The sequence below is a fragment of the Neoarius graeffei genome, chromosome 5, assembly GCF_027579695.1.
Source record: "Neoarius graeffei isolate fNeoGra1 chromosome 5, fNeoGra1.pri, whole genome shotgun sequence".
NCBI lineage: Eukaryota > Metazoa > Chordata > Actinopteri > Siluriformes > Ariidae > Neoarius > Neoarius graeffei.
In genome coordinates this window covers 362501-384847 of record NC_083573.1, presented here as the reverse complement: position 1 = coordinate 384847, position 22347 = coordinate 362501, and the positions used below count along the sequence as shown (strand labels likewise).

Below are 22347 nucleotides of genomic sequence, written 5' to 3'. Positions count from 1 at the left end.
CCGTGCAGGCGGGCTCAGCACCGCCAGAAAACCTTCAAGGAGAAGAAGAGGAGGAGGAGAGGAAGAGGAGGAGGACAGAGACAGGTCCCAGTGATGGCGCTGCTGGGGTGCGGTAGAGAGTTCCTCACGCGGTTCTTCCACACGGCTGTGAGTTCCGGAGCCGCTGCATTACACACACTCACTCACACACACAACGCCGCGCGCTGCTTCCGGCACCTCAGCAAGTCCCGCCCCCTGGCCTGTGCGCTGTTTCGCCACACTGACGGAAGTGACGTAGCTCCCGCAGCGCGAGCGCCGTCCGCGCAGCAGCAGCATGGTGAGGAACCCCGAGCGGAAGTTCTCTTCACTGCCGCAAACTGATTGATTTACCCGCAGTGTCTCTCCTCAGAGCTCAACTTTCTGGGAGAGCAGAGTAATCACAGGAAATCAGGCTTCAAGAGCAATAGGTGTGAAAGAGGCACTGTGTTTATAACTGATTTAATGGAATCATTAAGTTACACAGACTTTACAGAGAAATCTAACTTCAGCTGGACTCAGAGAGAAGAGAACAGAATAGGCAATGGGATTCCTTTACTTTTGACCCAGTTGATTCACAGTTATTTAGTTTGCAGTAACCCTTTAACAGCACTGCCACATCTACTGATTGGAGAATAATCTGACTGATAAAAAATGTAGTAATAAGTTCATTAGTAATGTTTTGAAATCCAAAATGTTTAATGATTATTGCAGAGGGAATCTGGCAGGGTTCTAATTTGGTAACTCCGGCTGCTTTAAACAAAGCGATTCAAATTTTTATTAATTTAATTTATTATTGTATTAAATGGCCGATTTTGCCTAAAGTTAAAGAAACACGTTTCAGAATCATGAATAAGGTTTATTCTGTGCAGAGCTTCTAAAAAAAGATTGAATGTTGAGGTGGGTCAGTGTTCCTTCTGCGGAACGACGATGAAACGCTGGAGCATTTCTTTTATTTCTGTCCTGTTTCTCACTGTTTTTGGTCAGAGATTAAAAAAAAACCTGGGTATCACTTAAAATTAATGATGTTCCATCCTTTGAATTATATCACATTATTTTCTACATGGATAATTTGCCCTCTTCTGTTTCGGACATTATTAACAATTTTATTAAGGGGTAAATATCATTATGCAAAATGGAGAAACTGTAAGCCCTCCTTCCCTGGATTTATTCACAACTTTAAAATGTTTTTCTTGTCTCTCAAAAAAATAGACTGAAAAACAAGTATAGACATTGCTCGTTATTTATTGTAATTTATGAATCCTTTTCCTTTTGTGTCTCTGCTCCGTTATATGTTCATTCAATTGCCTAATTTAAAATGTAATTTACATGCACCATATTTTTTTTTTCTCGGACATGTATCCCCTAATCATTAATTTTAATCCATATCCTCCCGGAGAGTTTGTATATTTTCCTTTGTTTAATAAATAAAAAAATTAAAAATGGGGAGTAAACACACACACACACACTCTCTCTCTCTCTCTCTCGTCGGCGTGGTGTGATGAACTCGGGCTGTGTATATCCGGTGCGTGCACATCAGAACCGGATCATCACGGGAAACAAGTCCTTTAGTTCAGTTCACTCACATTTCAGTTCTTATTTGTAATATTTTTATAGAAGAAAAGTCACTGTGTTTATTTACTCAGTGAGTAAGATCTGGGCCCTGTACTACGAAGCGGGTTTTCTGGCTTACCAGGGTAACTTCGAGAGTAACTTGATCACGTGCAGCGTAACTTCCCGATTAACCCGTACTACGAAAGTTGGCTATGTTCAAACCGAGGTATGCTGCCATGGCAACTTACGCTGCATCTCAAACCTGCTCGTCTCAGGTTATGTTCTTGGTTAACCCGAGGTTTCCGATTAACCACACCCTTTTTAAACACCACCTCTCCACCCACATTTCCTCTAGAGACAATGCCAGCGTACCTGGATGACCCGTGCGATATCGGAGCGCAGATTAGAGATGGGATTTATGGCTCTTTGATGGGATCCGCATCTTTGTGATCCGTTCTTTGAAAAGAGCCGTTCAAAAGACTGGCTCATTCGGCTCTTTTTAAATATTTATTCAGTTTTAAGAAGACAGCGTCTAAAGAAGCCAGATCCCTCTGCTTAGACAGTGACATCAATATTTCTGGACATACCTTTTATATAAAGCAACCTAGACTTACATTACTGTAACCCCTAAACGCTCATAAATAACCATTAAAAAACAATGAGGGCTTCAATGAATGTCCAGCAGAACGGCTTTTCTGTAAAAAAAAAAAAGAACCCACTCAAGAACATAGTTATCAAGAACGCAAGAATATTTTATAGAAAAACACTTGTTTTACAAAAATATTTAAGTCTGAGATATAAAATAGATACAACTACAATAAATATAACAAGAACATTTTAATAGAAAAAAAAACTTATATTAAAAATATTGAAATTGTAACAAAAATAGATACAACTAAACAGTCAGATAAATAGATAAAGTTATAACAAGAACACAAGATTATTTTAATAGGAAAAAACAATTAATGCAAAAAATATATTATTATTAGAAAAATAGATACAACTAGACAAACAGATAAATAAATAAAATACACAAAAATAGAACAAACAAAATGACGATAGAATAAATTAAATGAACGTCCGTGCAAAGTAGTTTTCCCGCAATATTATCATTAATATCACACAACTACATTATAAACTATATACAAAACAATTTGAACTATTAGGCAAACAGATAAAACTTGAATAAATAAAAGGCAAATGCTGTTTAGCCTACTTCTTGTCCTTGGGCAAAAGCTTTTTCATCTGAAACACAGTACAGAAAAAGAACGACACACACACACACACACCCCATTATGAATGATGTTTTTATATTTCATTTTCACCTGTTGCCAGGTGCGTTTGGCTGCTGTTGCCTCTGAAATGTTCACAGGACCGACACCAACTTAGTCAAAGGGACTGAACAGTCAGTCATCCTAATTCATGTGACTCTGTGCACAGATCAGCTTAAGTAGCGACTCCATGAATTTACCATACCACATTTTATTCAGGATTTTTCGGACATTAAACAAGCTATATATGACTGGGGCCACGTCGAAGGACCATTTTCTGTGACTTGTGATTGATCATGAAGCTTCTCTCCTCCTATCCTTCTGTTCTGGAACATGTAGAAGGGAGAATGTACTCGCGCATTTACCCGATCGGCAATTCGTTGCCAACATGCTTGCCGCTCCTTATTGGCAGCCGCTGTGTTAGATTTTGCTCTTAACGTTGTTTTGAACTCCTCGTAGCTTTGCATTATGACAGCGCATTCTTCCTCCGTGAAGTGCGGCGACCGTGCCATTGTGAACAGTGGGGATTTGCGCTGATAACCTCCCCTTTAACGTGAACGCGCATTAACCCTGATTAGGTTAAACCAGGTTCAACAAATCAACTTCATAACTGGCGTCGTAGTTCCGTTTAACCCCAAACAAGATAACCAGGTTTTGTCAACCCCGGTTTAGCGGGGGAACCCTGGGTTACTGCTGGGTAGGTTAACCTCTGTTCGTAGTACAGGGCCCTGAGCTCCTGATGAGTTTATGAGCAAAATATTTACAAGACCACAAAATCCCCCTGAATAGAATCAGAACATTCCAGCTCCATGACTCATCGAATCAACACCAGCACATTTATTATGGTGTGAGTGTGCTGGGGCCCCCGGGGGCCAGCAGTGAACCAGCACTTTCACTTTACACGACTACTGTAGAGTTGCTGTCCAATATCTCCGCACATAAGAACTAATGGATCTGGATCTGCGGGACGGTTCGTTTATCGAACACTGAGGGAAGATGATCAGAATTGCGATGGAACCGTACAGGACTGATGTTTACGAGGACCGAGCCAGAAATCGTTCAGGTAAAAAATCAGACAGTGTAAAGATCCGCTGCCCGTGAGGAAAAAAAAAGTATTTTTTAAATCAATGTTTTCTGTAAAATGTGTGAGTAAATAATCCCACATTTATTTTTCAAAAGCAAATTAAAAATAAGTGCCGGATAAAAAACCCATGTCTCTGACGTCAATAAAGATACAAACATCGTTGTCTGGTTGTGAAGTGTTTGAGTGACGTTGCCGTGTCCTTCCAGTCAGGTTCCTGTGGTGCGACATGGGCGTCGTTTGTACTGACAGATGTTATACGGTCACAAACGCTGTCAATTATAAGGTTGATGTATTTCCCATTCACACCTACGCTCAATTTAGAGTCACCAGTTAACCTAACCTGCATGTCTTTGGACTGTGGGGGAAACCGGAGCACCCGGAGGAAACCCACGCGGACACGGGGAGAACATGCAAACTCCGCACAGAAAGGCCCTCGCCGGCTACGGGGCTCGAACCCGGACCTTCTTGCTGTGAGGCGACAGCGCTAACCACTACACCACTGTACCGTGCCGCCCCTGGCATGTTCTAGTCAAATCATAAAAAAACACAAATCTGATCAGTCCGATCTGAACTGATGGGTTCCTGGTCCACTTTTTCACTAAATTGTCTCAGTCCTGGGGCGTGGCACGGTGGTGCAGGGGTTCTGGGTTTGAACCTTGTGGCCCAGTGGGGTCTGTCTGTGTGAAGTTTGTGTGTGTGTGTGTGTGTTTTCCCCCTCCGGGTCTCTGGTTTCCTCCCACAGTCCAAACACAGGTGGGTTCAGTCAGCTGGCTCCTCTGAACCCCCAGAGGGTGGGTGGGTGTGATAAATTGGTGACCCACCCAGGGTGAACCCTGCCCTTCACCTGAAGTCCCCTGGGATTGGCTGCAGCTCCCCCATGACCCTGAGAGGTTCGCGGTGGGGTTGGGTGAAATCATTGAACAAATCATCCCAGTAAAAATGTTCATTTCGGTCAGGACTGATGATTATTGATCACTTTAATGATTTTTTTTATTAATTCAGTAAAGTTCATTTAACATCAATCAGGATAAAAGAATTTCACCTTGATAAACGTTAAATAAACAAAAGGAGTAAAATTGGCCATTATTTAAACTCTGTGTGTGTAGGTGGAGCTGTGTTTAACCTCGATGTGTTGGTGTCTCTCCTGCGGGAGGAGAACGCAGTGGATATCTGTGTGATCAGAGTCCCAGATGAGCTCAAATACACCGAGTACTTCATCATCGTCAGCGGCTCGTCAACCCGACACCTGAGGGCCATGACACAGTACACCAATAAAATGGTGAATACACACACACACACACACACACACACACAAAACCCGACACCTGACGGCCATGACACACTACACCAATAAAGTGGTGAATACACACACACACACACACACACAAAACCCGACACCTGACGGCCATGACACACTACACCAATAAAGTGGTGAATACACACACACACAACCCGACACCTGACGGCCATGACACACTACACCAATAAAGTGGTGAATACACACACACACACACACACACACACAACCCGACACCTGACGGCCATGACACAGTACACCAATAAAGTGGTGAATACACACACACACAACCCGACACCTGACGGCCATGACACACTACACCAATAAAGTGGTGAATACACACACACAACCCGACACCTGACGGCCATGACACACTACACCAATAAAGTGGTGAATACACACACACACAACCCGACACCTGACGGCCATGACACACTACACCAATAAAGTGGTGAATACACACACACACAACCCGACACCTGACGGCCATGACACACTACACCAATAAAGTGGTGAATACACACACACACAACCCGACACCTGACGGCCATGACACACTACACCAATAAAGTGGTGAATACACACACACACAACCCGACACCTGACGGCCATGACACACTACACCAATAAAGTGGTGAATACACACACACAACCCGACACCTGACGGCCATGACACACTACACCAATAAAGTGGTGAATACACACACACACAACCCGACACCTGACGGCCATGACACACTACACCAATAAAGTGGTGAATACACACACACACAACCTGACACCTGACGGCCATGACACACTACACCAATAAAGTCGTGAATACACACACACATGGCATTCTCTCTCACTCGTGCTCTCACTGTCAGTCTCTTGCTCTGTTGCATGCTGGGAGCTGGGTGTGTGAGGCGTGTCACACGTGGAGGTGTTTGCGGGAGTTTGGCGGAGAGCGTGAAATTTTTTTTTCTCTTTCGTTCTTTCTCTTCTTTTTGCTTTCATTTCTTCCTTTTTTGAATGCGTGATCAGGTGAGTCGTTTTTTCTTGTTTATTGCTGAGTGCTAAGTCGGGAAAAGTTTGCGGATTGTTTCGGGAGGAATGTTGTCCTTTGGGACGCCTCCTCCGTCCATCTGTCACGGTGTGTGGATAGCACCGCCGGATCCCGGTGTGACGCTGGAGGAGGTTTTACTGGCTGTCGGTGAGAAAATAGGACCTGAGAATGTACTCTGTGCTTCTCGGATGAACAGGGCGGCGGTTGTGTTTCTCAAGGAGGAGAAACATGTCAGTAACTTAGGCTACATTTACATTAGACCGTATCTGTCTCGTTTTCTTCGCGGATGCACTGTCCGTTTACATTAAACTGCCTGGAAACGCCGGGAAACGGGAATCCGCCAGGGTCCACGTATTCAATCCAGATCGTGTCTGGTCCGGTGCTGTGTAAACATTGAGAATACGCGGATACGCTCTGCTGAGCTCTAGCTGGCGTCGTCATTGGACAACGTCACTGTGACATCCACCTTCCTGATTCGCTGGCGTTGGTCATGTGACACGACTGCTGAAAAACGGCGCGGACTTCCGCCTTGTATCACCTTTCATTAAAGAGTATAAAAGTATGAAAATACTGCAAATACTGATGCAAATACTGCCCATTGTGTAGTTATGATTGTCTTTAGGCTTGCCATCCTTCCACTTGCAAGTGGTAAGTGACGCACATGCCCGACATGCACTGGGATCACACACACAGCGGCTCAGTCCCAAATCACTGCTCATGCACTTCACTCGCGCGTTCTGTGAGCTGCGCAGGGCCGGAGTGCGCACCCTCCAGAGGGCACTCGCTGTTCAGGGCGGAGTGATTTGGAGCGCAGGATGCCTGCGGAGCCGAGCGTATCCGTGTATTGGCGTTGCTGTGTGCACACTAATCGTTTTAAAAACGTTAATCTGATGATCCGCTGATACGGTCTAATGTAAACCCCACCTTAGTCAGACAGAACTGAAGAAGCCTTTCGGATGAGAGGTGAAACGTCTTCAAAAAGGAGCTTATTTTTTTTTGTCTCAATTTTTAAGTAAAGTTGGTTTTGAAAATTCCAGAAAGTTCCCCAAAATTCCCGTTAATTCCCAAAATTTCCATGGAAATTTTCCACTCTGAAAATTCTCGGGAATTTCGCAACCCTATTCCAGGGAGAACTATATTGGAGAATCTGTTTTTGATTTGGGATTTAATTAATGTTTGTAATGTTTATGATTTGAACCTTGGTATAATTTCTTTGGACCAGGAAAAAGCTTTTGATAGGGTGGATCACAATTATTTGTTTTCTACACAGTGTGCATTTGGGTTTGGTGATTCTTTTGTGTCATGGGTGGGTTTATTGTACGGTGGGGCAGAGTGCTTAGTTAAAGTGGGGGGCGGGTTGAGTCGGCCTTTTCCTGTTAGGAGGGGGATTAGACAGGGCTGTCACATCTCGGGGCCTCTATACAGTCTGGCCATCGAGCCCTTACTGGACAGGGTGAGGAATCACCTTCATGGTTTCCTACTACCAGGGTCATGGCGTGTTTCTGCTTTTAGAGTCTCTGCATATGCTGATGATGTACATGGTTTTGTAAGAGACCAGAGAGACATGGAAGCCTTGAAAGCTAGTTTGAGGCTATATTCAAAGATTCTTTTATTGTCAATTCACTATATATCCAGGACATATAGGAGAATCGAAATGCCGTTTCTCTCTCACCTTACTTGTAAAAACACTCTAAAATCAATGTACAGAATAGCAGTAGTGCAATACAGTACAATAACGGAGAAGGTGCTAGAAGAGCAGCTTATGAGGTGTATATGAACAGTAGTGCAAATGAGCAATAGCAGCAGATACAGCAGTAATGCTAATGTTTGTGGTGTGATGTGCAAACGGATGAGGTAGTTTTCTCGTGTGAATGAAAAGTTCAGCATCCTGACAGCCTGGTGGATGAAGCTGTTCAGTAATCTTGTGGAGTCGGCCCGGAAGCTCCGGTACCTTTTCCTTGAGGGCAGGAGGCTGAAGAGTGAGTGTGAAGGGTGGGAGGTGTCACCGGCTCTGCAGGTGAGACGGGAATGATAGGTGTCCGTAAGGGAGGGCTGAGGGGTACTGATGATCTTGCTGGCCGTGTTCACTACGCGTTGCAGAGTCTTCTGGCAGGAAGCACTGCAGCCTCCATACCATACAGTGATGCAGCCGGTGAGGGCACTTTCAGTGGTGCCCCTGAGAGACCGCTTCCTCAGCCAAAGTGAACTGGAGTAAGAGCAAGGCTTTTCAGATGGGCCAGTGGGAAGAGGGAACATTGCCGGCTCTGTCTGGAGGATAGTGGGGAAGTAGGGGGTTAAAGGTCTTGGGGGTATACTTGGCCACAGAAGGTTATCAACAGCAGAACTGGGAGGGTGTGAGGGAGGAGGTGTGTGCGAGGTTGTCTAAATGGAAATGGTTGCTACCCCAGCGGTCGTATAGGGGTCAAGTTCTGGTTGTCAGTAACTTGGTTGCTTCAACACTGTGGCACAGACTGACTGTTCTCTCCCCACCTAGAGGTCTGATTGAGGACATCCAGCGAACCATCGTGGACTACTTCTGGACAGGACAACATTGGGTATGGGTTTCAGCTTTGTACCTGTCAGTGGAGGAGAGAGGACAAGGCCTCATAGACATTGCTGCCTGGGTGATGACCTTCAGGCTGCAGACTGCCCAGAGATGCTGTTGTATCAGGTTGGTGTGAGGTGGATGGAAACGGCCAGCGCTCTCCTGCAGACGTCTGGGCTACAGTAAGCAGTTGTTCTTGCTGAGGCAGGAGGAAGCTGACCTGACTCAACTTACCCCTTTCTACTCTTCGGTTTTAGAGTGTTGGAGAGTACTGAAGGTAACCAGAGATCCTGCTCCTGCAGTGGGCCTGTGGCTGTTGGAGCCTTTGTTCTTGAACAGTCTCATTAGAGCAGAGGTTCTGATATCAGCCAGTCTGAGATCTTCTCTGAGAGGCTGGATGTGTAAAGCTTGGCCACCTGCTGATGCCCGTGGAGGTTCTGGAGCAGACCATAAATGTCAGACCGAGGCTGCTGTCCAGAGTGGTGGAGGTGGTGTTAGGACTGTTACTAGAAGGTCTGAAGGCCTTTATCACGGAGGATGCTTCCCTTCCTGATCACTGGGACGAAGCTGCTGAGTACGCCTTTCCTCTCCTGGATGTCAGTGCCAATGTCCCTGAATGGCAAGAGGGAGAAGATCGTCTCTTCTCCTTCAGAACGCCACAGCTGGGGAAGTTTGAAGGCTTGGGGAAGAAAGTGCTGCATTACACGTGTGTAAAAGCCCGGAACTTTCAGTCACTTGGGGACATAAGTGTCGAGGTGGGCTGAGGTTTTTTTGGCCCAGGCTCGTCCCTGAAAGGCTGCTGGCGGTCCCTGTATAAACGTCCCGTTGAAAAACGGGCAGCTGACCTCCAGTGGAGGGTTGTGCATGGGGCAATAGCCACAAACGGACACACGGCACACCTGGATCCTGGTCATGGGGAGGGTTGTGTTTTCTGTTCGCAGCCAGAGACTTTAGCACATTTATTTGTTCAGTGTTCATGTTTAGTTGCACTTTTTGATCTGTTGAGGGTTCAGGGTTTGAGGGAGCACTTTTCAGTTGTTTATTTATGGTCCAAAGTATTCAGCAAAGAAAGGGAAGATTGATTCACTGATTAGTTTTTTGTTTGCCACTGCAAAGCTGTTGATTTGGTTGAGTCGTAAGAACGGGCCCTGTGGGTGCGGGCCCTGTGGGTGCGGGCCCTGTGGGTGCGGGCCCTGTGGGTGCGGGCCCTGTGGGTGCGGGCCCTGAGGACACTAAGCAGATCTGCAGAGGACTTCTTAAGGCCTCTGCATGCTCTTGCGACAAGGCTTTCGCAGATAGCTTTTCGCAGACAGTTGTAATTTATCGTTGAGCGGGGAGTATAGGCGTGCGCGATGTTATTCACCGCCACAATGCAAGGGGGCGCGAAGTCGCTAGGAGTAGTTGGTGGGTGTGGTTAGTGGAGTGTTTATCCTCCGGTTACTTATAATGACTAGAACTTTTTTTTTATAATGACTAGAACTGGAGTCGTATAGATGTACGTACTTCCTCAATCAACCACTCTTCATGCTGCTCCATCTTCGCTCGTGTTTGTAAAAATGGCGGTCGTGAAAACAAACTAAACCGGGAAAGTAGGGAAGCGGAAGTGCGTGTACAGCGGATGTAGAGTGGACCAATCGGAGCCCTCTTGTCTGCGATGCTGCCTGCGAGGCTTCTGTGGTGGTCACAATTTTTGGGAGGTGCGCGCAGAGCATCTGCGAAGGGGGGGGGCTACGCAGACGCTATCTGTGACGCCGTCTGCGAGGACTGGGTTGTCAGCATAAATTGGCCTTTAGAGCACGGATCAGAGTGGAACACGCTTTTTATACTTTGGTGGCTGATCTTATGACTTTCAGTGACCTGTGGGAGGTGGACTGTGCTCTCTCAGAATCGAGGGAGAGTTGCTGCTCTCAATTTGATTTTATTTCTTTTTTTTTTTCTCTATGTGAGCAATGATAAAAGTTAACTGATAACTTTTTGCTTTTTGTTTAATAAAGGTTTTCTTCAGTCTCTCTTTCGCTTGCCCTCGATCTCTCATTTTCTCTCTCTCTCTCTCTCTCTCTCTCTCTCTCTCTCTCTCGTCATACTGACCCATCCCCGACTTAATAAGTAACCCCGAGTGAGTGTGAGTATGTGAGTGAGCGTGTGTGAGAGAGAGATGGATTGAGTGTTTGTATGTGTGTTTTCAGTACAAGTTCCTGAGGCGAGACGGTGATCCACACACACGTGTCGAGGGTCAGGACTGTGACGACTGGATGTGTATCGATTTTGGTGAGTGTGATGTCATCACTGTGCGCCCTGACAGTGTGTGATGTCACAAAAGAAGATGAACCCTGATCTCTGTGTGTGTGTGTGTGTGTGTGTGTGTGTGTAGGGTCGATGGTGGTCCATTTCATGCTCCCAGAGACGAGAGAAAGGTTCCAGTTGGAGACTCTGTGGACGCTGCGGCGCTACGAACAACTGACCAACACCACGCTCCCACACACACTGCCTCCTGACTTCATACTCACACACACACACGCTCCCACACACACACACGCTCCCACACACACTGCCTCCTGACTTCATACTCACACACGCTCCCACACACACTGCCTCCTGACTTCATACTCACACACACACACGCTCCCACACACACACACGCTCCCACACACACTGCCTCCTGACTTCATACTCACACACACACACGCTCCCACACACACACACGCTCCCACACACACGCTCCCACACACACTGCCTCCTGACTTCATACTCACACACACACACACACACACGCTCCCACACACACGCGCTCCCACACACACTGCCTCCTGACTTCATACTCACACACACACACGCTCCCACACACACACACGCTCCCACACACACTGCCTCCTGACTTCATACTCACACACACGCTCACACACACACACACACACACGCTCCCACACACACGCGCTCCCACACACACTGCCTCCTGACTTCATACTCACACACACACACGCTCCCACACACACACACGCTCCCACACACACTGCCTCCTGACTTCATACTCACACACACGCTCACACACACACACACACACACGCTCCCACACACACGCGCTCCCACACACACTGCCTCCTGACTTCATACTCACACACACACACGCTCACACACACACACACGCTCCCACACACACGCTCCCACACACACTGCCTCCTGACTTCATACTCACACACACACACACACGCTCCCACACACACACACGCTCCCACACACACTGCCTCCTGACTTCATACTCACACACACACACACGCTCCCACACACACACACGCTCCCTTACACACACACACACTGCCTCCTGACTTCATACTCACACACACACACACACACACACTCCCACACACACACGCTCCCACACACACACGCTCCCACACACACTGCCTCCTGACTACACACACACACACACACACCCCTCCGAGTTGTTTTCTCCTGATGGAAAGTTTATGGTTCACACTAACGGAAGTGAGGAGGAACTCCGGTATTAACAGAAATCTGTAGAGAAATAAACTGTTTCCATGACAGTGATGTTTTTGGTGAACTGATAAACTGATCAATAAAAATGACGTGAGGACCCCAGAGTCTGACCCCAGAGTCTCATTGTGAAAGACACGACCAGGTGAAAACAGCAAGGTGCAGCAGCTTCTTCACCACAGCCAAGAGGAGGCAGTGTGTGTGTGTGTGTGTGTGTGTGTGTTTTAATGTTTGTTTATGAATGAATTGTGCCCTGTGGTGAGGAGGTGCTGTGGAGTTCGATGGCAGAAACACCTGAGAGCTGAAGATGTCTCGGGAGAAGCACTATGGAGAGGATGGGCAGGAACCCTGATGATCTCCAGGTTTGCTGTGATCCTCTTTTTCTCTCTCTCTGTCTGTCTGTCTGTCTGTCTCCAGTGAGTCCAGGGTCAGTGCTGTGATGGAGGTGGCTTTTCTGATCAGGATGCTTCCATCTCCTGCAGTGATGCTGCTCCTCCAGCCCACCACACCATCAGGTAGAATGGTGGCCACAAACCGCAGTCTGCTGAAGGACCTGAGCCTGTGCAGCAAGAAGAACCTCCTCTGGCCTTTCCTCCACAGTGGGTTGGTGGTGTCTGTCCTGTCCAGTCCAATCTGCAGGTCAAAACCTGCACCACCACGACATCCTGCCCTGTGATGGTTCCTGGTCTTAGAGTTGACGTGTGAAGGCCGCTTACACTGGAGGACTCCTCAGAGCTGTTCTGGAGGAGCTGAAGGTCTGCTGTGTGGCGTGTAAAGAGGGAGGAGTTTCCCTCAGCTGACCCCCTCCTGCTCACTGATCCACCTCCAGCCACAATGCAGAACACAGGGCTGCGTCCCAAACTGCTCTCAGGGCACAAGATCAGTATGGTAGTGACACACACACACACACACACACGCGCGTACAAATGCTCGAAAAACCTCATGTCCGATTGTTCCAGACGACTAAAGTCTGTGCAAGTATGAGTAAAACTTAAATGGTAATCGGCCGATCGGACAACAGAAGTTAGTGCTGGCAATCTGAACAACAGGCGCTGAGCGAGCAGGGACCCAGTCTAAAGCGGCTCATCTCATTTCACAGGAAAGGCATTTAAAGTTTTATTCATCAACATGCCGTTATATACATATTTATATATTTGGAGGAAATCATTCAAATTTCCTTGTTTTTTGTTATAATTCATCGAAGTGTGTGAGAGTGAGTGAGTGTAGTGGAAAAGCTCGGCTCAGAGGGGTCCATGGAATGATGTAATTATACCGATTGGCTCTGGGCGATGAGGGTCAAGGACATCGTGTGCCAGCAGTGCTGCTGAAGCGGGCAGGTGTCGAATTTGGAACTTTTATATCACGACTGGAGTTAATAATAAACAAGATCACTGAATAATGTTCCTTCCCTCTAGTGTGTGTGTGTGTGCGTGCGCGTGTGTGTGTGTATAAAATATATATATATTTTTGATGGTTTCATATATTTGGTAATATTTTTATTTTTTAAATATTTATCAACATACTGCCATTCTAGCTCAGGAGCCTGTGATTGATGGACAGCCGACAAAGGGCGTCTCCTATTGGTTGTAAAGCATGACATAAAAATCGTAAACACACACAGGACCCGCTGATTGGCTGTTCACATACTAAAGCCAAGCGGAGATGTCCGGTGCCTGTTGCTGTTGTCTGAAGAGAACTGCAGCTAAAAAAGTTCTGCAACTGAATTACTTGGACAATCTTAGTCAGAAAGAAGTGAAGCATGGATATACGCGGAAATGAGTTTATTAGCGGTTCTGATCCGTACAAAATTCCTCAAAATGACTGGAGTGACGGTGCAGGTTTGTGGCCTAGCGTTAGCAACATGTTGGAATAGACCTTCTTTCTCCTGAAAAGTCCTGACACGGAAGAAGAGTTTAAAAAAAACAACAACAATGACCGAAGCAAGAAAACCTTTCTGTGAAGGCTTTTTTTCCCGACATCAGCTTTTGGGAACGGAATGTTCTGAAAGCATTTACTCTCAAAGGGCTCTGACTTGAACTGTAGGCTTGATCTTGTCCCCACACGTCCATTTCTCAGCAACACCAGGGACACGTAGTTACACAGCTATCTGCACTCTGTCATTTACACAGTGATGCTTATTATTGTTAAAACAATATCTGAAGTGTTATTTGTAAAATAACAAAATCTTATTCTAGACTTTCAAACAATCTTGTCAGATTTTATTTTAATTTTATCTAATAGTGGTCGGTACAATAATTACAAACGCTAACCGAGTCCGCACATTCCAGTTGTAGCTGTCGTCGTACAGTAACTGTAATCATTCTTGTAACAATAATTTCAAGAAACGGTTAATGTTCAGTTCCCTCTTCATTTATTCTCTGTTCAAAGGCACAGCTGAGTCACACAGGTTGATCAGTGTGTAACAGACAATAACAATTTTATCCAAAATAGTTTTTCCTGCCGTCGTCGATTTATTTACGGTACATTTCACATGCGTGCAGCTGTTGTAAAGTTCAGTGTGTGTGTGTGTGTGTGTGTGTGTGTGTGTGCATGCAGAACTCTCTTAAACTATAGGTTCACTTCTACCGTCTGGTTCCACGGTGACATTTTACACAGGACTGGGTTCCTCTGATAACAGAAAAAAGCTTCAGCATTATTATTATACTCATTAAAAACTCTACAGTTTAACATATCCAAAATTATTCATTCCTCTGCTACTGGAACTTTTCTTTCTGAATGTGTCTGCATATTTTGGTTTTATGGTGTTGTGGATTTATGATAATTTTGCTGCTTCACCGATCTAAAAAAAAATCAACTGCATTCTGTCTTCTCCAAAATAAAATAAATCTCTGGGCGAGTGGAATTGTTTTACGGGCGAGCATGTTTTGGGTGCTGCTCGCCCACTGGGCAGGTAAGGCTGGGGATTTCTTTGAGGACTGTGCACACACTTGTCTCATGGTCATGTTGGGTGCTTGTTTCCTGTTACTCTGTGTTGGCTCGACTCTGTGTGTTATTTGGTTGAAGTGTGTGTCAGTTTCGAGTTGTCTCTCAGCACATTCAACTTCCTGAAGGAGAATAATTATGTTCCATACTCACTGGAGCAGGCGAGACACACCGTCCATCAAATCTGCAGCGCTGTGGAGTGTGAATCAATGGACGGACACAGACAGACTCTCTCTCTCTCTCTTCCCATCCTCCTCACTGTGCGTGGTGGCAAGATAAACGTGCATCCTTGTCCAGGCTTGTTTGCCGCTGTTCCAGTTGTTTTAAACTTCTTGACGATTCCTCTGACTGTAGATACGGGCCGCTGTAGGCGAGCGGCTGTTTTCTTGTAGCCGTTGCCTGACTTATGAAGGTCGACACACATCTGCCTGACTTGAATGGTGTGTTCTCTTGTCTTTCCCATGTTGAAGAGTGGATAAGAGAAATGGGCCTCTGTGTCACATCATATTTATACCCCAGGGAAACAGGATGTGATGAATTACTAATTAAAGGTTCCTAGATACTCTGATCAACTTTATAAACTACAGTAGAAATGACAAATGCTTCAATTACATTTATTTTCTAGGAATTGTTATGGGTGCCAATAATTGTGGAACAGGTGATTTTATGAAAAAATTATTTCTTCGTCAGGGATTTTTTAAAAATTTTTTAATTCATTTGAGTTAAGGGTTACATTTTTCTAAAATTTTCAGTGTGAGAAAACTAATTTTATTTTAAAGCTTTTAAAGGAACAGTCCACCGTACTTCCATAATGAAATATGCTCTTATCTGAATTGAGACGAGCTGCTCCGTACCTCTCCGAGCTTTGCGCGACCTCCCAGTCAGTCAGACGCAGTCAGACGCGCTGTCACTCCTGTTAGCAATGTAGCTAGGCTCAGCATGGCCAATGGTATTTTTTGGGGCTGTAGTTAGATGCGACCAAACTCTTCCGCGTTTTTCCTGTTTACATAGGTTTATATGAGCAGTGATATGAAACAAGTTCAGTTACACAAATTGAAACGTGGCGATTTTCTATGCTATGGAAAGTGCGCACTATAATGACAGGCGTACTAACACCTTCTGCGCGCTTCGGCAGCGCATTGATATCTGAGCTCCGTATCAATGTGCTGCCGAAGCACGCAGAAGGTGTTAGTACGCCTGTCATTATAGTGCGCACTTTCCATAGCATAGAAAATCGCCACGTTTCAATTTGTGTAACTGAACTTGAACTTGATTCATGTGAACGTTACCTGAGAATGCAGCAATGGCACAAGTTAAAAAACTCGCCTGCATCAATTCCCAAAGGACAAAAAGGTAAGAAGGGAACGAATAAGCGTCATTTGCCGCAGAGGGACAGAACTCTCACGGGCTGACGGGTCCTTCAGGTCAGTGGCGGCCTCTGAATTTTTTTTCAGGGGGGGCAATTTTCCCCCGTTATGTCTACACGGACCGTAAATGTCCACAGGACTGAAGTAAATTGACCTAGGTAGCAAATCAATTGGCCGAACTTGTTTTTGCCTGGTAAATTCAGATATCAATATAGACAATATCTCTTCTCTCCACTAGGTGGCAACACTGAACAAGTTAAAGGTGGCAAACTAAGGTCGCCTAGTAAACTAGACCCACCCGCCTAGCGGCCAAAAATATTTTTGCCTACGAGTGGCAAATATTCACATTTAGTCTGGCTTGCCAGGCTAAAACTGAGGAAGATTCATTGTGAAGCCTTCAAAGCAAAACATTTGGCATCACAATCAATTAATATTACATTACTCATTTATTTTCTCATATTTTTCCAGTATTCTATAAGAAGTAGACACAAATTCTTAATTATAAACATATTCTAATTTCTTAATTCTAAAGAATGCAATTAAAGTGGCAGGATATAAATCCAAAACAAGTGTTTAAGTTTTGGAAAAGATGAAGAAAAGCATAACCATCAAACAAACATGTGCAGCTTAATTATGTGTTTTTTTTTTTAATATGGAATTGCACCATTTTAACAACAAATAATAATTCTAAATAAATTCTGCAGTTTTTTTTTCCCAAGAATTCCTCCAGAAAGCCATGTCTTAAAAGGAAATTTAAAGTATTACAAGCATATCAATGAACACAAAAGGCTTTAGTTATTTAGCTATATACACACAAGGTTACACAAGGTTTTGTAGTCAGTGCAATTTGGCTTAACAAGTTGGAAAAAAGGTGCTGCTGGCTCCAATGAACACATACTGTACAATATATAAAAACTGAAAATATGCTTAATTTACACCAAGTCAGAGAGAACTTGAGGCTACTGAAATATTCCAAGCATGGCAATGTTAAACTGCCATTGGTAAAACAACTGCCATTGGTAACACACACACACACACACACACACACGCACGCGCACACAAAACTTTTGCCTAGTAAATTCAAATATCAGATATCACTGTACCGTCTGCTGTGCTACTTCCAGGGTGGAAGAGAACGCAAGGGTAGCAAAAAAGAGCATTGACTACATCACAGCCAGCTAGCCAAGTTTTCCGGTGGTACCAGTTCTTGTTAAAACCTCTTGAGTAGGTCTTCTCCCCCTTCGTAGACATTTGCTTGATGTTTAAATTCGGTCTAGGAGGGCCTAGCTGTTTGATTGCCGTTTTCTCCTCATTGGTACGACGACTAAAGGGAACTTCTTTCAGAGACGCTATCGTATTGTTGCACTCAACACTCGCCATCTTCTTCATAAAATGTTCACACATTTCCCGCGCAACAGGCATATGACGTAAGCACGCTGCTTGTGCTAGCACATAAAACCTAATAGAAAATGCATTGGGAGCATGATTTTCGAAAAAAACGTACGTACCATTACTGTCAATGGGAGATTTTGGGGCAAATCTGAACCTGACAGAAATCACCCCAAAAGGGCGTGGCTACACCAGGCGCAACCTTAGCCTGATTGGACAATGACATTACTGTTGCCGTGGTAGTAGGAGTAGATAAAAAAAAAATCTCTCTCCCTGTTTGGGAGCGTGTCGCCCAAATCGCCCCTATTAACGAGCCGCCAGTGCTTCGGGTGAAAAAACAGCACATTCGCAGCTCGTGTGCTCGGAACGTCTCATCTCATCTCATCTCATTATCTGTAGCCGCTTTATCCTGTTCTACAGGGTCGCAGGCAAGCTGGATCCTATCCCAGCTGACTACGGGTGAAAGGCGGGGTTCACCCTGGACAAGTCGCCAGGTCATCACAGGGCTGACACATAGACACAGACAACCATTCACACTCACATTCACACCTACGCTCAATTTAGAGTCACCAGTTAACCTAACCTGCATGTCTTTGGACTGTGGGGGAAACCGGAGCACCCGGAGGAAACCCACGCGGACACGGGGAGAACATGCAAACTCCGCACAGAAAGGCCCTCGCCGGCCACGGGGCTCGAACCTGGACCTTCTTGCTGTGAGGCGACAGCGCTAACCACTACACCACCGTGCCGCCCTGCTCGGAACGTTTTGAAGAAAATTGTTTCACTCAAACAACTCGGATGCCCCGGCATTAGGAATACCATACACGCCAGCGCTGAGTCCAGACGCGGTTCCCACAATCTTCGGCCAAAAAGCAGACAAGACAAATGAGACAACACGGTTAGTAGTCCGCAAAAGAGAAGTTCAAAGGGTAAGAAAAGACTTTTTATGACTCTCCTAAGTTTTATTAAGCGTGATTGTTATTTTGAGTTCCTTTGGGCATAAGCGTAATAACTGCTGATGCAGCGAAGCAGCTTGATGTTTGCCAGGTGTCTTGCTTTGACTCTGTGTTCTCAGAAAAGCCTCGGTAATGACGAACTAAAACAACTCGATAAATATTGTGAGCTCTAAAACACCGGTGCAGAGAGAGAGCCCGGGCCAGTTTGCTGGTGCTGCAGGGAGCCAGGGCACCTCCAGCATCAGTGCTCGGCGATGGAGGTGGGCGCTGTGGTCCAGATCCCTGACGCGCCAGGGACCGCCCTCGATCAGGCCGGAGCGTATCGCATACCGGTGAGTATCCAAGGGGATACATATCAGGCTTTGGTGGACTCCGACTGTAATCAGACCTCAATCCACCAAAGCCTGGTGCAAGACGAGGCATTGGGGAGAGCACAATTGGTGTTGTGTGTGCACGGGGATGTTCACAATTATCCTTTAGTGTCGGTCCACATTCTATTTTGAGGGGAGAAATTTCGAGTAAAGGTGGCGGTTAACCCTCGCCTTACACACTCAATAATTTTGGGGACTGATTTGGTCAGGATTTGGGGAATTAATGACTCATTTAGTGAAGAGTGGGGCCTGCCATAATTTAGCAGGGGGAGGTCCCGGTGTGCCATTGGTGGGAGCAGCTGTCACAGAGCCGTCTACATCATCACCACATCAGAGTGAGGAGCAGCAGGCTCCTCCCTCTCTCGGGGAATCCGTCGCGGATTTCCCATTAGAGCAGTCACGAGACGAGACTCTGCGGCATGTGTTTGACCAAGTGAAAGTAATCGATGGTCAAATGCTCCAGCCAAATGCCACCCCGTCCTTCCCCTATTTTTCCATTATTAAGGATAGATTATACCGAGTGATGCAGGACACTCAGACTAAAGAACCGATAACTCAGCTTTTGATCCCAAAGAGCCTCTGGGAATTTGTATTCCAGGCAGCTCACTTTAATCCCATGGCTGGACATTTGGGGCAGGATAAGACACTAGCCTGAATAATGACCTGGTTCTATTGGCCAGAGATTCGCGGCGATGTCCGTAGGTGGTGTACGGCGCGCTGCGAATGCGTTAGTAAATCCAATGGCCATTCCAAAAGCGCCTTTGCGCCCTCTGCCATTAATCAAGATCCCATTTGAAAGAATTGGGATGGATCTTGTCAGGCCATTAGATTGGTCAACACGAGGATATTGCTTTATTTTAGTTCTGGTCGATTATGCAATGCGATATCCGGAAGCAGTGCCTCTTTGCAATATCTCAGCACGTAGTATTGCAGAGGCACTCTTGCACATCATCTCCCGAGTCGGAATCCCCAAAGAGATTCTGACTGATCAAGGCACTGCGTTTATGTCACTCACACTGCGCAAACTGTATGGGTTACTGGGAATTAAGACTATCCGCACCAGCGTTTATCACCCACAAATGGACGGCTTAGTTGAACGGTTTAATCGCATCCTCAAAAAATTAAGAAATATGTAAGCGAGGATGCACGCAACTGGGATAAATGGCTCGAGCCCCTGTGATTCGCAGTGCGAGAGGTCCCACAAGCCTCCATGGGGTTCTCCCTGTTCGAATTATTATATGGACATAAGCCGCGTGGCATTCTAGATGTTCTGCGGGAAAATTGGGAGGAGGGACCTTCAACAAGCAAAAATGAAATTCAATACGTTATCGACCTGCGTGCAAAACTCCACACACACACACCTAATCCAGGAGAATTTGCGGCAGGCCCAAGAACGACAAATCCGCCTCTACGACGGGGCACGCGGCTTAGGGAGTTCACACCGGGAGATGAAGTACTCGTGTTGTTGCCCACGTCGAGCTCCAAATTGATCGCCAAGTGGCAAGGACCCTTTGAGGTCACACGGCGAGTCGGGGATGCCGACTACGAGGTGAGGCGAATGGACAGGGGTGGGGCGTTACAGATTTACCACCTCAATCTGCTAAAACTTTGGAATGAGGAGGTCCTCATGGCGTTGGTGTCGTTGGTTCCAGTGAAGGCAGAGCTGGGGCCAGAGCTTCAAAAGGGAACATTGACATCACCTACCACTCCGGTCCCCTGTGGAGACCACCTCTCCCTGACCCAACTCATGGAGTTTGCCCAGTTGCAGACAGAATTTTCTGACTTGCTCTCACCCCTGCCCGGCTGCACCCGCCTCATAGAACACCACATTGAGACACCCCCGGGGGTGGTAGTGCACAGCCGCCCTTACAGGCTGCCTGAACACAAGAAAAAGGTGGTTTGGGAAGAACTCGAGGCTAATGCTCGACATGGGCATTGTCGAGGAGTCCCACAGTGACTGGAGCAGCCCGGTGGTCTTGGTTCCCAAGGCTGACGGGTTGGTCCGGTTCTGTGTGGACTATAGAAAAATCAACGCGGTGTCTAAATTCGATGCGTACCCAATGCCTCGTATTGATGAGTTGCTTGATCGACTAGGCACGGCTTGTTTTTATTCAACACTTGATTTGACAAAGGGATATTGGCAGATCCCCTTGACTCCATTATCCCGAGAGAAAACGGCCTTTTCCACACGGTTTGGCTTACACCAGTTTGTCACACTTCCTTTTGGGCTGTTTGGGGCGCCCGCTATGTTCCAGCGGCTTATGGATAGAGTCCTCCGCCCCCACGCCACCTACATAGCCGCATACTTGGACGACATCATTATTTATAGTAATGACTGGCTGCAACACCTACAATATCTAAGGGCCATCCTTAGGTCGCTGAGGTGAGCGGGTCTCACAGCCAACCCGAAGAAGTGTGCGATTGGGCGGGTGGAAGTACGGTATCTGGGCTTCCACTTGGGCAATGGGCAGGTGCGTCCCCAAATTAATAAGACAGCAGCGATTGCGGCCTGCCCGAGGCCCAAGACCAAAAAGGGAGTGAGACAGTTCCTGGGACTGGCTGGCTATTATTGTAGGTTTATACCTGATTATTCGGACGTCACCAGCCCGCTGACTGATCTCACTAAAAAGAGGGCTCCAGATCCGGTCCAGTGGACGGAGCAATGCCAGCGGGCTTTCTCTGAGGTAAAGGCTGCACTGTGTGGGGGGCCACTGTTACACTCCCCTGACTTTTCTCTCCCCTTTGTTTTGCAGACAGACACGTCGGACAGAGGGCTGGGGGCGGTTCCGTCCCAGGAGGTGGAGGGGGAGGATCGTCCAGTGCTGTACGTCAGCCGGAAGCTGTCGGTGCGTGAGGGCAGGTACAGCACCATAGAAAAGGAGTGCCTCGCCATCAAGTGGGCGGTCCTTGCCCTCTGCTACTACCTACTGGGACGCTCTTTCACCCTCTGTTCGGACCACACGCCCCCCCAGTGGCTCCACCGCATGAAGGATGCCAACGCGCGGATCACCTGTTGGT

At 46.5% G+C, this 22347-nt stretch overlaps 1 protein-coding gene across 1 annotated transcript; it reads left to right on the top strand.

Moving 5' to 3' along the window:
- Positions 1-30: 30 nt before the first annotated feature.
- malsu1 (mitochondrial assembly of ribosomal large subunit 1) lies at positions 31-12408 on the top strand. The gene is made up of 4 exons (XM_060920895.1): positions 31-316; positions 5031-5203; positions 10998-11079; positions 11183-12408. The coding sequence occupies exons 1-4, from the start codon at positions 94-96 to the stop codon at positions 11368-11370; spliced, it is 666 nt and encodes a 221-aa protein (XP_060776878.1). The 5' UTR covers positions 31-93; the 3' UTR covers positions 11371-12408.
- The last annotated feature ends 9939 nt before the right edge of the window (positions 12409-22347 follow it).

Coding starts and splice junctions, on each gene's coding strand:
- malsu1 (XM_060920895.1), top strand. CDS start 94: ATGGCGCTGCTGGGGTGCGGTAGAGAGTTCCTCACGCGGTTCTTCCAC. Junction 317..5,030: donor GTCCGCGCAGCAGCAGCATG/GTGAGGAACCCC, acceptor CTGTGTGTGTAG/GTGGAGCTGTGTTTAACCTC. Junction 5,204..10,997: donor CACAGTACACCAATAAAATG/GTGAATACACAC, acceptor GTGTGTTTTCAG/TACAAGTTCCTGAGGCGAGA.